The sequence below is a fragment of the Hyaena hyaena genome, unplaced genomic scaffold (assembly GCF_003009895.1).
Source record: "Hyaena hyaena isolate Hyena2069 unplaced genomic scaffold, ASM300989v1 scaffold_1361, whole genome shotgun sequence".
In the NCBI taxonomy this organism is placed as follows: Eukaryota; Metazoa; Chordata; class Mammalia; order Carnivora; family Hyaenidae; genus Hyaena; species Hyaena hyaena.
In genome coordinates, this window is record NW_024081996.1 from 192,831 (window position 1) to 208,493 (window position 15,663).

The window sequence follows — 15,663 nt, forward strand, 5'->3', positions numbered from 1 at the left end:
TTATAAGCCAAAACTTAAACAATATTATAAAGAAGCAGGTCAAATAAACAACTAGAATTTTAAAAATATTTTTTAGATTTTATTTTTAAGTAATCTCTACACCCAACATGGGGCTTGAACTCACAACCCTGAGATCAAGAGGCACATACTTCACCAACTGAGCCAGCCAGGCGCCCCTAAGCAATTAGAATTTTAACAGCTGTATCTAAAAAAGTATAAAGAAATCCTTAGTGAAAGTCCACTAGGAATATATGGAATAAAAGAATAATAAAATGCAAATTAGACTGTAAATTCTTGGTAGGAATCCAGACGATGACAAAGTTAAAGAAACGGTTTAAGTGGTCATTCGTTTATCTACAATCTATAAAACTCCTGTATTGAACATGATGCATAAAATTCATATATCAAACACAATGCTAGATCCCGGGGATACATAGTATAGTGCTTACCCTCTTGGAATTTAAAGTAAAACGGAAGATGGACTACTGAAAAAAGAATACATGTAAAAAATGTTGTGGTACTAGGAAGACCTATACTGGGTGGACACAGCAGAGATCACTGAAGAAGTCAGGATCAAGACCAAGACCACAGAGGAGCACCTGGGTGGCTCTGTCGGTTCAGCGGCCCACTTTGCCTCAGGTCATGATCTCACAGTCCGTGAGTTCAAGCCTTGCATTCTGTGTCTTCCTCTCTCTCTGCCCCTCCCCTGTTCTTACTCTGTTTCTCTCTGCCTCTCTCTCTCAAAAATAAATAAACAATAAATTTTTTTTTTTAAAAAAAGACCAAGACCACAAAGAGGTGAAACTGTAGAAACGCAAAATTAAGCAGGGGCAAGGTCACGGAGAGCCTTATGAAATAATAAAGTCCAAAATCCCTGGCCATTAGTCCAAGAACATACCAAATAAGAGTTTTAAGCAGAGTAGCAACCAGATGAGATTTAGATTTTTAGAAGTTAGGTTTGGCTACAGTATGGAAAAGTAACGGGAGGGCTGTAAGAATGAAGGCAGGGATCTGGAAGGGAAGCTACTGCCCGGGTCTAGAGGGGGAGAGGACAGGGTGGCGGCCTCTACCTGTGAACTCTGGGGAACCGTTCAAGCGAAAATAATTTCGGGGTGGGGGCGAACCACAAAATATTCCAAAAACACATACCTATCAGTAAGAATTTACTTTAAAAAGATACATTTCGTACCTTAAATCTAGTTCTTTTGTCCGAAGAAAATTTAAAATGGGTGCAAATGCTGCTGGATCTCGATCAATAAATATCTGTAAACGAAAAATTGCTTTATTTTCAAATCATAAATTCAACAAATTAATGGGTAGCACTAACTTAGGGGACAAACACTGAATTATTTAAATACTGCATTCATTGGATTCCACTCTTAAATTTTAATGTTTCTAAAGTTAAAATGCAGTTTTAACTCTGTGCATTTAATGCAGTTATGTCTCTTCATCCCCCAAAACCTATTATTAGATTGATAATATTTTAAATTGTAGGAATAATGGTATCTATTTATTGATATTTTTGGTAAAAGTGACATATAAGGGAAAATTTTTATCTGAAATATTTTAGAATTCAGTAAATACTTAAGAAACATTATACATAAATAATACCTTCTTACGTTATATTATTTATTATTGGTGACAATGATTGTGACTTATATAATTTGCGGTTCATATGTGAATTAATGAAACAATGTACTTTCATAATACACACATGGGTAATCAAGAAAAATAAGTAATGCACATTACTATAAAAGCTGGAAAATAATAGCATTCTCATAGCACTTTTACATCCCATTATCACAATTTCCTCAAACGCCAGGGGTGGGGGATTAAGACAAACACATTTCTTAAATAAAAATACTGCACACCACAGAATACAAATGGGGAAAATAAAATGCTCTAGAAAATATGAAATATATAACTGATAACTTTCTACAGAAATGTATACCAATACTTTGGATACCAATTTTAAATTAATTATAAAAGTTCTAACCATAAAAATGAACACCTTTTAAAGCTTACATTAGCCAATTAGATAGGAGAATGATAGCTAGCAGTAAACCTCTTTATGTTATAATTGATTATGTTGATACCATAAATGAGATTGTTCTAGCTACAAAAACTCTTGGGGTGCCTGGGTGGCTTAGTTGGTTAAGCATCCGACTTTCGCTTAGGTCATGATCTCACGGTTCGTGGGTTCGAGCCCCGCGTCAGGCTCTGTGCTGACTGCCAGCTCAGAGCCTGGAGCCTGTTTCAGTCTGTGACTCCCTCTCTGACCCTCCCCTGCTCACGCTGTCTCTCTCTCTCTGTCTCCTAGAAATAAATAAACATTTAAAAAAAAAAAAAAAACTCTTGGCTTTTGTTTTTATTAGAACCAGTGAGAAGTTGGAGAAACACTATAGATTGCTCGAGATGTTACTACTGACTGACATGTCTATCATCTCCTATGAACATACCTGCATTTGCTGCTTTATTTCAATCTGCAAATCCCATCACAGCAAATAAATACGTCTGGTCACTTTGGTGCCTCCAAACAGAAAGCTATTTTCCCTTTTGTGAGTACTAGCCATTTACTTTACATACTCTTGTGCATATTATAACTACTTTTTAAATACATAAACTAGTATTTCTATACTGTACCCTAAAAGTTCTTTCCTTCCCTCATTTTGCTATTGCTGTACAGGTTCCTAAGGTTTTTCTCCAAAAAAAAAAAAAAAAAAAATTGTAGGACTTAACTAATTTGCAATATCTCACCATTCTAATCCAGTATCAAATTTTTTAGTATTCATATTCATCTAATTACTGCTACAGTTTTAATTCCTAATTAAAAGTATTTCCTCTCCTGACAATGTAAGCTCATATTCTCCAATCTCTCCAATCACAAATACTTAAATTGCTATATGCACTATTCCATTTAGAGTTGTATTAATTACAGAAACACTATACATAACAAGAAATAAAACACTTTGTAAGTACATATATGTCACTTTCATTTAGTGGTTATTAAAAGATTAGCTTTTCTATCTTCTTAGAGTCACTATACAATAAGGACTAAGTATTATAAGCATTAATATTGATAATTATTATATTAATACATATATTTCAAATTAGAAATACGTATCAACATATTATACTCACAGCACCAGTTTCATCTCGAAGTGTTGAAATTCTTCCACTCAGCAAACTAGAAGAATCATGATCAATAAGCCAGAGTTAGTTCCTAAAACCTGAGTATGAATAGAACGCCCTAATTTTTTATCAAATGTCCAAGACCAATACAAATGAATCATCCTATCTTCAAAATAAAATCAGAATTTTAAAATCTATTTTAAGAGTTAAGATTTTTACCAAGAAATAAAAATATTAATTTAACTGGAAAAATAAAATTTTTGTTATTTTAATAATCAAGTTTTGAAAAAACGGTACTAAAGAATTGTATGAAATACCTGGAAAAAAAAGAATCTGGAATCCACATAAGGGTTTGTCTTGAGGTACTAAATCTGCAATTAAAAATAATCTGGTATTATACATGAGGACATGCTTTGAAACTTCAGTGTTTAGTTAACCTGCTTTCAAATAATAATTTACAAGTTGTTGCATAGCTATAGCTACATCAGTTATGGACATTTATTATTTTACACTCTTGCCAATTTCAATTCAGAGTTAAGGTTATTCAAAGAGCTCTCAAAAAAACCAAAGAATTTTTTAAATATTTTATTTGAGAGCTAGAGAGCCTGTAAGCATGCGAGCAGGGGGAGGGGCAGATGGAGACAGGGCAGGGGAGAGGGAGAGGGAGAGAGAAAAAGGGAGAGGGAGAGAATCCTAAGCAGGCTCCATGCTCATCCGGGAGTCCAATACAGGGATCACCCTGTGATCATGACCTGAGCCAAAATCAAGAGCAAGAAGTTGAACAGATTGAGCCACCCAGGCGCTCCCAAAATGAAACAACTAATTGGCTAACATATAAGACAGTAAGTACTTCAATACCCCCCGGACAATTCATGTTTACTCCCATTCAGTCTCTAGTCTACCTATGCATTTTTTTACTTTGTGTTGCCATCACCATGTGTCTGTCCTTACACAGACGAGAGCCTAACAGACTTCTACTTTTCTCCACATTCATTGTCTAGCATTATATGACTGTTTTAAAGCAGTCTCTGTGCCCATGAATCAGATTAAGAAAGGAACCAGGGAATTTATTCAAGAAACCATGGCAAATTTTCCAAGTGTACATCTTAGCAACATCTTAAGAAAAAATGAGGAGCAGATTACAACTAGTAAAAGGAAACTGAGTTGGCCAAATGAATAAAAACAAATCCAATAAATGGCAAACTGAAAGATAACAGGTATTCACTTCATGCCCCGCCCCCCACCAAATCACTATGTTCTGGAGGCTATCAAATTAATTCCAAATAAGGATCACTTATAACTTGTGATCTTTCATGTTCACTCATTATTCAACAGACGGCCAGATAACTCAAATTTCATGTTACGTAGAAAATTACAAATTTTCTAATTTGTAATTGTAATTCTAATTCCAAATTCTGAGCTTAAAATTTGAGCCCACCAATTTTTCTTTTGTCAAACAAAAGGCACGTGGGAAAAGGAAAAAAATAAAAAACCCACAGAAAGTAAAAACTAGGTTCCAAGTATGACTTCATAAAAATGACATGAAATTATGTGGGGCACCTGGGTGGTTCAATCAGTTAAGCATACAACTTTTAGGTTTCGGCTCAGGTCATGATCTCATGGTTCATGACATCTAGCCCCACACTGAGTTCTGCCCTGACAGCTCGGAGTCTGCTCTCGGGATTCTCTCTCTCTCTGCCCCTCCCCCGTTCATGCAGGTATGCCTATACTCTCTCCCAAGAATAAACTTTAAAAAAATAGATAAACTTTAGAGAAAAAAAAAAAACTATATTGACAAGCATAATTTTCTGCAATTTATATGAAAGCCTTGTCTAATATTTTTTATCTCATACCCACAGTGTGCCAAGGGCCATGTCCAATCTGATCTCAGCAGAAGTGTTACTAAAGATATTAGCATAACTACATTCACAGTTCTTGCTCTTTGCCTCCAAAATTAACTCGGAAGCAATGTAATTAAAATTATTTATTCTTCAATGTTACTAAGCCACCAACCCTTACACTTTCCACTTTCACTTCAAATTCCTTTATCAAACCTGTAAGGCTGGTACTATTACTGTCATTTTACATTTTAGGAAAACTAAGCACTAAAAAATAACTTGCTCTGTGTTGCTGAGCTAGTTAGAGGCAAAGCCGGGAACTGGAACCCGGATCTGCAGGATTCCAAAGTCCTTTGTCCATAAATCCCCCGCCAGCCGGTCCCAGACCTGTCTCGTGAGGCCTCAACTCGTACTCATTCATACAGAATTCATCACAAATTGAGTTGGGTTTCTTTGACTTCTTTAGTTTTGGGTTTGGTTTTTTTTTTTGGTAAATAATGTTAATCCTAAGTGAAACCTCATCTTCTCTACTTCCTGAATTACCCATACAGTGTTATATAAATCATAAAAATTGCTCATTTCTATAATTTCCTTGAATATGTCCAATTCCATAACCTTCTTCTCTTGGGGGGGGAGGGGGAAGACCTTACATATGTAACATATGCTTCCCTGCTCACAATACACTATCCAGTTTTACTGTATCACCTCAGAGCCTACCTCCATTCTAGCCGCAGGTACCTCTCCCAGGGGCAATTCCTCAACTTTATTGAGAAGCGAATCAGGATTTTTTTTTTTTTTACAATGACTTAAGTGACTGTTAATCTGTTTTGTACAAGATACAGATGACTTCTGGATCCTTTCTAGCTCTAAACTGCTGCAAGAGTCTATGATTCAAAGTAACTCAAGAACATGGCCTGAGAACACTTGAAGTTGCATGTCCTATTTTCTATAGGCCTTGTAATTACTTATTTTATAAACCGTGTTATCCTAGCAAATCTAAAGTTTGTGTGTGTTCTTTTTTTACTTATGCTTTCATCCCTATCTAACAACTTTTGTATGTCTTCTAAATTGTTCAATCCAATAATTTACTCATCTTTCTGTATTCTTTGCTAATATCGTCACTTAGAAAAACTTAGACCCTTATAAAATCAAGTTCCATAAACAGCCAAATAAAATGTTTCAGCTCCAAGATGGCTGCCTTTTATGATTAAAAACTTTAAGTTGAATTCTATAGTCATTACCAAGAGTTCACTCATGAAACCATCTACTTCCAGTACGCAGTAAATAACAATACATTTCATTTTTATCGTAATAGTAATATCTCAATAGTTTAGAATGCCTGAAAATAAATATGATCCACAGTCTATAGTAATTAGGAACGAGTATAAGTATTTTAAATGACTACAGTGCTATTCCTCAGCATTAACACACACTGAAGGTCGACTCTAGAGGGGTATTCTTTTGCATCCATACATTGCCAAAACTGCAAAATTTTCATGTGGATTTAAGGAAATAAATCCACTTTTTACATGAGGACGCATGTCTTCTCCAGAAGACCAGTAAGCATTCAGGGCAATAGTGTATCTTACACTGTTACACAGTTTTGCATCAGGAGATGAGGGAAAAGAACAGGGAAAAAATGAAGAATTACTGTCGCTTGTGTTGAATTCTCTAGTACACTTAGAAAAGGATTAAATGGTTAAGATTAAAGAACAATACATTTGTATCCCTATGGTTCACAATGTTGTTCTGCATTTTAAAAAATATTACTTAACGTCTTAGATGTTGAAATCCTTTCATGTTCTCGATCACCCCATCGTTCATCTCCTACCAAGCTTAAAACTCAGCCACCCTTTTCCTTCAAACAGAGCTGGCAAAGTCCCATTTTTGAGGAGGAGTGACTCATACGCCATACCAAATCCACAAAAAATGATTTTCCCCCCCAACAAGCTTAATAAAAGGCACAGCCGGGGAGTGATCACAGGCCAGAGGGAGGAGAAAGAGCTTTCAGTCTGTCTGCTCTGAGTAGTGCCAAAATCCAAAGCTTCCCAGCACCGACTGTTCAAATTGCAGCTCCTGGACGCACTGCCCTGAAGGTTGAACAGATCCTTCAAAGCCATGCGCCCAGAAACTCTGAAAACAACTAACGACGTACTGCAAACCTACTGTACTCCATCCACAGAAATCCTCTGAGATTACAAACACTCCTTAATTAGAAGGGGGAAGAGCACTGTACTGTCTTACCCACGCCCACCGACACCTTGTTCAGCGAAAAGAAAAGGGAGGCAGTTGCATCTGCAAAACCCAAACCACAAGGCCAGGCTTCTACCAAATAAATTCCTCAAATACCCTCTAAGGTTAGGAGAGGAAGGTTTTCGGTGTCCCTCTGGGCCTGATAGTTTACAAAGGGGGAGGGACAAAGGTTGGCATTCTAGGAAGGCGGCCACGGGCACGGGGGCCCAGCTCGCGCAGACTCCAGGAGGCGCCCCCGCCTCCCCCTTCCCCTTCCCCTTCCCGGTGCAGAGACTTCACTCGAGATCCGCCGACACGCTCCCCGCCCGGAGGGCCCGCGCGATCCCGGGCCCACGTCGCCTCCCCCTGCAGGCCGCCCGCCGCAGCCCGGCTCCGAGCCCCTTCTCCGCGGACTCACCTGGTCCCCCCGACGTTCAGCTGCACGATCTCGCCGCTGCCGGCCGCCGCCGCGGCGAAGCTGCCGCAGTGCCCGCCCGCCATCTCCGTCGGCTCCGGGCGCGCACGCCGCCCGCCGTCCCCGGCCGGGGCCGTCGAGCCCGCGGAGGGAGCCCGAGGAAGCGGCGGCGGCGGCGGCGGCGGCGGAGGCGGCGGCGGCGGCGGCAGGGCCAGCGGGGCGGCGGCCGGAGGGCGGGAGGTGCCCGGAGCCTCCCCCACCTTCCCAGCGGCCGGGCCGAGCTCTCTCGCGGCCGCCTCTTCCCCTCCGCTCCCGCGGCGCGGGAGGGCGGCCCGGCCCCCTCCTCTCGCGGCCTCCAGGCCGCAGGGCCGGCCCGGGCCTCTCCTAGTGCTCGCCTCCCGCCGCCACCGCCTCCGCCACGGCGGCCGCTGCAGCCGCAACCTGCCCGGGAGAAGGGGTCCCGCTGGGGACAAAATACCGCAGCGCTCACCCCTTCGCCCGCCGCTGCGGGGGAGGGGGAGGAGGAGGGGGAGGAGGGGGAGGAGGAGGGGGAGGAGGGGGAGGAGGGGGAGGTAGGAAGGGCCGGGGAGGAGCTTCCCAGCCCCGCGAGGCTGGCGCTGAGGGAGCGCGGGGAATGTGCTCCTGGGCCACAGCCCGTTGGGGCGGGTATCCAGGTCTTTCCAACCCCCCCCCCCCCCCCCCCCCCCCCCCCCCCCCCCCCCCCGCGCGATCCCAGCCTGTTCCTTTTTACATTTAAGGTTTTCTAGCACCAGGAGTCAGAATCTCCACACAAGGGGCAAGTCTGGGCAAACCGCCCGAAGCAACTTTATGGTCTCCCTTCACGCGGATTTGGGAGGCGAAGGGAAAATTTCCTGGACGTAGTAGTTGATGCCTAAATGTAAGAAGTGGACATGCAGTGAAAATTTGGGGACCTTATGACTTTTTAAAATAGCGTTTATCTCAGCAAATTCGTTAGTGTATTACCCTCTTCAGTCTCAACCCTAGTCCCCCAAGCAGCTTTGTTTTTTGTTTTGTTAAGCAGGGAAGGAAGCAAAAAGACAAAAACAAACAACCCCTAGCATGTGTGGGGCAATGTGTTTCTGGAATACAGTAAGCGCTCGGTGTTAGACACACACAAATACACACTTTAAGAATTGTTTACTTTAAATAGGATATATATTGGAATCCGAAAACTTAGAGGCTACTAGAGTGTGTGTATGTGTGTATATATACTTACATGTAATTTTTAATTTTTTTTTTTAATTTTAGAGGGGGGGGGCAGAGGCAGAGAGAGAATCCCAAACAGGCTCCACACTCAGTGGGGAACTGATGGGGCCTCCATCCCACCTCACCTGCCCCCATCCTGACCCTGCCAAAATCAAGAGTCCCACAATCAATTGACTGAGCCACCCAGCAGACCCCTAAAGTATATTTTTAAAAACATAATACTGGAATACCTGATGTTAGCTAACATATTTGAGAGTTCATTAGTTTGTGGTACTAAACTCTATTAAAAAGAAACAGACTCAAGATGGAGTCACTTTTGCTAAACCCCATCAAGACTTAATACCTAATCAGGGTAACTTGCTGGCTCATTGGGAAGAGCATGGGACTCTTGATCTTGGGGTGGTGAGTTCAAGCTCCGCCTGGGGTGTAGAGATTACTTAGAAATAAAATCTTAAAAAAAAAAAAAAAAAAAACACTTAATGCCTAACCTAATTGCAGTTTAAACGTCTTCTAGGACCTGGAATTTAAAACAATTAATCTGGGAACGCCTGAGTGACTCAGTCAGGTAAGCCACCAACTCTTGATTTCGGGCTTAGGTCATGATCTCATGGTTCCATTAGTTCAAGCCCTACATAGGGCGCTGCGCTTACAGAGTTTGCTTTGGATTCTCTCTCTCCTCTCTCTGCCCCTCCCCTGCTTGCATTCTCTCACTCTGTCTCTCTCTCAAAATAAAACAACTAAATAAGTAAAATAATAATAATAATAATAAAGCATTTAGTCTGGAATTTCCCAATCAGCATTAGTGAGGAAACGTGCCAGATAAGCCTCCTTGTCCTCCCCTAAAGGAAGGTAACCCTACCTGGAATAATTTAATCTTTTAACCTCTCTGCCCTACTCTCTTTCTGCCTCTTTTTTTGTACCTGCCTTTATTTTGTACCACTCTTAGGACCTACCCCATTCATGACCTGTTGAATAAAGCCAATGAGATCTTCAAATTTATTCAGTTGGATTTTAACAACTCTTAACATGAATTGTGTTTTTTTTAAAAATAGTTTTACCATAAGAATTAAAACTGAAGACCTGCATGATGTTATGATTTTATTTTCATTGTCATAATAATTTAAAAAAAATCACTCTGCTGGAAAATATACCAGTGATATGATGGCTTTATCCAAATTTGATTTAAAAGAGGCTAGCACTACTTATAAGATAAATATTATTTACCCCAGTTAACAATGATAATAATACTAGCCCATTTGTATTACTAAAAAACAAAATTCAACTGAGTAGATTTAAAGATCTAATTGGCTTTATTAAACAAGTCATGAATCAAGGGCAGCTGCCATCCAGCAAGTAGAGTGGGGCTCTGAGGAACTGTACAAAATGCAAGGTTTTTATAGGAAGGAAGGTGGGGCAAGAAAGTTATCAGCAAAAGGCAAGAAAGGACTGTTTCTGGCAAGATCACCTTCCCTTGCAAGGAGGAACAGGGAGGGGTCTTATTCAGATTACCTCATCTTTTGGAGGGTAGAGAAGGCCCATGTGACAGATTATTTTATTGGTGCTCTCAGAAAATTCTTGACTGCCTGGCTAAAACTTACATTTCTGGGGGAGGTTGAAACTGCAGTCAGGTTACGTATGAAGCCTGCCCAGCTGGCACTTAAACTTGGCCTAAGTGATGCCATTCGGGGCCTGTGGGTTTCTTTTTAACAATATTTATTAAGGATTTATCACATGCTAGATGGTTTACATATTTTTGTCATTTTTTTTCTTTATAACTATTATCGTCACTATTTTTGAAATGAAAAAATCTGAGACCAAAAATGATCAGGAAACGTGTTCACAATTACATAGCTGGCAAGTGGCATAGCAGGAATTTGTAGGCAGGCAAAGGAGTTTCAGGGCCTCTCTGTTTCCTAAACCTTCACTTTATACTGAGAAGACGAGTAACAGTTTAGATTAAGGAGCAGCAAACTAAGAATCCCTCATACTTTAAACAGTGTTAGTTAGCTATCTTTGCTCTAACCAGTAATGTCCACTCCTATCAGGATCTGAAACTTTCCTTTCAAATTTGCAGTATAAAAGAGGTGGTAAAAAGGCTTAATTTTTCCTATGCTCATACTTTGGAAGAATGTAAAAGAACACTTACTAACAGATTTTTGCCTTCAATGAATTCAAGAGGCAACCTGGAGTTGGACTAAGGCCTATGATTGTGATTTATAACAAGAAATATATATTTGGTCTTCATTCTCTATTCTGGGAGTGAACTCTTAAAAGCCATTGTACCTTCCCAAGTGATGAGAGCAATCAGTGTTTCTTTTGTTATGTTAATGAGGTGACTTTTGGAAAGCACCAAGTAACCTAACAGGGGCTGGTTGCTAGAGGACCCAACCCTGTGATTAGTGTGTTGGAAATTTTAGTTCCACCATCCCCAGCTCCCACCTCTAGGAAGAAGCAGTTACCAATGGTCAGTGCCTTAATCAATGAAGCATTTGTAAAACCCCAAAGGAACAGGGTTTAGAGAGCTTCCAGGTTGGTGAACACATAAAGATTCAGGGAGAGTGGCACTCTCTGAGAGGGCATCGAAGCTCCATACCCTCTTCCCATCTTGCTCTTTGGATCTCTTCCACCTGGCTATTCCTGAGATGTATCCTTTTTTAATACACCCATGATCCAGTGAGTAAATGGGTTACTTGGGTTCTGTGAGCTGTTCTAACAAGTTAATCAAACCCAAGAAGGGGGTTGTGTGAACCTATCATTTGTAGCCAGTCAGTCAGAAGCACGGTAACAACTTGGAGTTGGAGCTGGTGTCTGAAGTCCAAAGAGTGAATTGGGGGAACTTCCAATCTGCAGCCAGTCAGTCAGAAGCATAAGTAACAAACTATGCTTGTTATTGGCCTCTGAAGTAGAGGACACTCTTATAGGACTGAGCCCTTAGCCTATGGAATCTGATACCACTACCAGGTAGATAGATAGTGTCAGAATTGAGTTGAGTTTTGGCACCCCCAATTGATGTCCAGAGAATTGCTTGATGGTGGTAGGAAATCCCTCCCTTTTCCACTGTGGAATTGTGTGCAGAATCTCTTAGTAGGCATTCAAGTGAGATGTTGAGTAGGCAGTTGTATATAGGAGTTGGAAGAGAGATTCAAACTGAAAACTCTCTTAAACTTTACTGAACTAAAACTTTGGAGGAGGGGGCACCTGGGTGACTCTGTGGGTTAAGCATCTGATTCTTGGTTTCAACTCAGGTCATGATCTCACAGATTAACAGGTTTGAGCCCTGCATCCTGCATGCTGCCAATATGGAGCCTGCTTGGGATTCTCTATCTCTTCCTCTGTCTCTGCCCTATCCTGATCACTGTCTCTGAAAAAACAAAAACAAACAAAAACAAAAATCTTTGGGGAATTAGCGGTATTTAAATGGCTCCTAGAGCCACTGGACTGCCTGAGATCATAAGGGAGAGAATGTAGAAGGAGACAAAAATAGAGATCAGAAGGGAACCCTTGACTATTCATCAACATTGGGAGACTGAGAGAAGAAGGTTTCCTCAGATGGAGGAAAACCAAGGGAGAAGAGGGTTCAGTGAGATAATAGGCCAAATAAAAAACTGAGAATTGACGATTGGATTTAGCAACGTGAAGGAAATTGGTGACCTTTTAAGTAAGAAGAGTTCTAGTTCAGGAATGAGAGAAATGGCATGGTTGGTGGGGTTTTGCTGTAAAGAAAAGAAATAGATACTTGTAAGCAGGGAAAGTAAGGTCAAGAGAAGGCTTTGTAAAGACGGTAAAAGAAATAACCATATACTGAGGGAAACCAGTTAGTAGAGAGAAAAAAGTGGTAATTCAAGAGAGGTAGAAGATAATGATCAGAGTTATGTCTTGAAGTAGATGAAGGAAGACCACATGTAGCCAACGAATAAAGATAAACTGAGCCAAAAAGAGAATCGATAATTTGCCTAGTGTTTGCTGTTGCCTTGCTGTTACTGTTATCTTCTGAGCCACTTTAAGTGTAGATACACCCTTATTTGGTTATGTCTCTAATGACATATTCTATGTACCAGATTTTAAAACCATTGGCTTGAGATTACTGACAGTAATTGGGAAAACTTTCTCCCATGGGACTGTCAATATCTAAAGGCAAGCCATAGAAAAAGGAAAAGGACTCAGAAATTCACTGGATCCTGTCCCTCAGACCTGTTCAAACAAAGCACATTCCTAGTCTGATGGCACATTCACCAAAGAAGCTGTGGTTTAAGGGAAGATGTAGGACATTAATCTGGAAAGATTGGTGAAGGGACAGAATGACATCTACCCTCCAGGCCAGTGGTATGAGGATTATAGGAAAGAAATTAGACTAGAGTTAAGAAGGAAGCAAGAGAATCAGTGTCCATAGGGGAGAATCCACTTTTACTCTGTGCCAAGAACATTTAGAAAAGAGGTTGATGGTGAAGGTAATTTTTCATATAAGGGACCATAAATTCCAAATTACACCTTAGAAGGGTTGTGTTTGGGAGGAAAAGAGTGAAGAATGAGATATGACCTGTGAGTGCTGGATTTTTGTGCAGAACAATATAAAATGGGAAAATCAGTATAAACAGATTAGTCCTGAGATTCTCTTTAGGCAGATTGTGGTTGTGATTCGGAGAAGGTTTTGTTTAATTTTCGGGTATGGATGAAGCCGAGAAAGTTCAATGAACACCCCCAGGAAACTATTTCTTTAAAGGATTTATAAAGTCTTTCAAGGTCTACAAGGTCTGAGATGATCTCACATACCATCTATTGGCATTCAGTCTCCCTCTGCCATCTTCTTCCCATGTCCCTTCTTACCTCTCTACTCCATTCTGGGTACACAGGCCACCTTGTTATTATTCCCAAATGGTAAATATGCTCCAGCTCAGGGTTTTACACCTTGCCTTTTCCTCTGCTTAAAGTTTTTCCTCGAGACAGACAAAAGGCCCACTTCTTCAGGACTCTGCTCAAATATCACCTTATCAGGGAAATGTTTGTTCTTCTAACCAGAGAAACAAAATAGAACCATAAAAAAATAACTAATCTGAAAGAAGGCATAAAAAGAGTGAAGCAAGAAAAAGAATAGATGACAAAAATAGAAAACAATTAGCACGATGGTAGATTTAAACCCAGCCATATCAATGATCACATTATATGTTAATGGTTTAAACACTCTAATTAAAAGGCTACGTTTGTCAGACTAGATAAAAATGCAAGATGTAACAATATACCACCTAAAAGAGAACTTTTAAGATATAAGATCACAAATAAGTTAAAAATTAAAGAATGAAAAAAGATGAAAATGAGCCATATGCAATGAACTGAATGTTTGGATCCCCTCCCAAATTCATATATATGTTAAAGTTCTACTCCCAAATATGATAGTATGTGAAGGGGGAGGGGCTTAGGAAGAAATTAGGTCATGAAGGTGGAGCCCTCATGAATGGGATTAGTACCATTATAAAAGGGATGGCAAAGAGCTCTCTTGCCCTCTTTCTGTCATGTGAGGATACAGTAAGAAGAATGCACTCTGCAACACAGAAAAGAGCCATCACCAGAACCCAACAAATGCGGGCACCCTTATCTCAGACTCCCAGCCTCCAGCGTTCCAACATGAAAATTTTTCTTGTTTATAAGCCACCCAGTCTATGGTAGTTTGTCATAGCAGCCCAAACTAAGACTCCATACTAATACTACTCAAGAGAAAGCTGGGACAGATACATTAACATCAGACAAAGTCGATTTCAGTACAAAGAATATTACCAGAGATAAAGAAGATCATGCCAAAATGATAAAGGAGCTGTGTCATCAAGACAACATAACAATTGAAAATATTTATGTACCTTGTATTCCTGGGTGGCTCAGTCAGTTAAGCGTCCAACTTTGGCTCAGGTCATGATCTCGCAATCCATGGGTTTGAGTTCTGCGTTAGGCTCTGTGCTGAAAGCCCAGAGCCTGAAGCCTGCTTCAGATTCTCTCTCTCTCTCTCTCTCTAAAAAATTAAAACATTAAAAAAAGTTATGTATCTAATAACTGAACTTAAATATAGGAAGAAAAAACTGGTAGGACTGTAAAGAGAAATAGGCAATTCCATAATTATTGACAGGTGTTTCAGTATTTTTTTTAAATATTTTTTTTATTTATTTCTAGGAAAGAGAGAGAGAGACAGCGTGAGCAGGGGAGGGTCAGAGAGAGAGGGAGACACAGACTGAAACAGGCTCCAGGCTCCGAGCTGGCAGTCAGCACAGAGCCCGACGTGGGGCTCTAACCCACGAACCACGAGATCATGACCTAAGCAAAAGTCGGACACTCAACCAACTAAGCCACCCAGGCGCCCCTGTTTCAGTATTTTTATTGCAATAATTGGTAGATGAAAAAATCAGTAAAGACAAAGATTTGAACGACACTATCAACTAAGATAACTTGTTGACATTTGTAGAACATTCCACTCAACAATAGCAAAATGCACATGCTTTTCAAGTGCTCGCAGAACTTTTACCAAGATAGACCATATTCTGGACCATAACACAATTCTTAAAAATTTAGAAAGATTCAAGTTACACAAATTATGATCTCTGGTTGTAATGCCATTATGTAAGAAATAAACAAGAAAGAAAGAAGGATATCTGGAATATCCCCAAATATTTGAAGACTGCATAACACAGTTCTGATTAATGTATAGGGTATAAGGAAATTAAAATTGTTCAAAGGGAAGGTGTTTTGAAACTGAATATGTAAATGTACAGGAGCCTGCTAAAGCAATAATTATAATTTTTTAGTGCTTAGCTTACGTATTAGAAAATAATGACCTCA

General features: G+C 40.3%; 1 protein-coding gene across 2 annotated transcripts in view; it reads right to left on the minus strand.

The window, feature by feature from the left end:
- Positions 1 to 14,715, minus strand: part of KCTD3 (potassium channel tetramerization domain containing 3) — a 59,811-nt gene extending 45,096 nt beyond the window's left edge. The window contains exons 1-5 of one of the 2 annotated variants that reach the window (XM_039223520.1): positions 14,694 to 14,715; positions 13,669 to 13,852; positions 3,450 to 3,503; positions 3,142 to 3,187; positions 1,190 to 1,263 (exon numbers count right to left, since the gene is read on the minus strand). In XM_039223520.1, the coding sequence (XP_039079451.1) occupies positions 1,190 to 1,263; positions 3,142 to 3,187; positions 3,450 to 3,478 (149 nt within the window). In that variant the 5' untranslated portion in view covers positions 3,479 to 3,503; positions 13,669 to 13,852; positions 14,694 to 14,715. Of the gene's footprint in view, positions 1 to 1,189; positions 1,264 to 3,141; positions 3,188 to 3,449; positions 3,504 to 7,620; positions 7,766 to 13,668; positions 13,853 to 14,693 lie in introns of those variants that run through there. The other variant, XM_039223519.1, reaches the window with a different exon arrangement.
- Between the last annotated feature and the right edge of the window lie 948 nt (positions 14,716 to 15,663).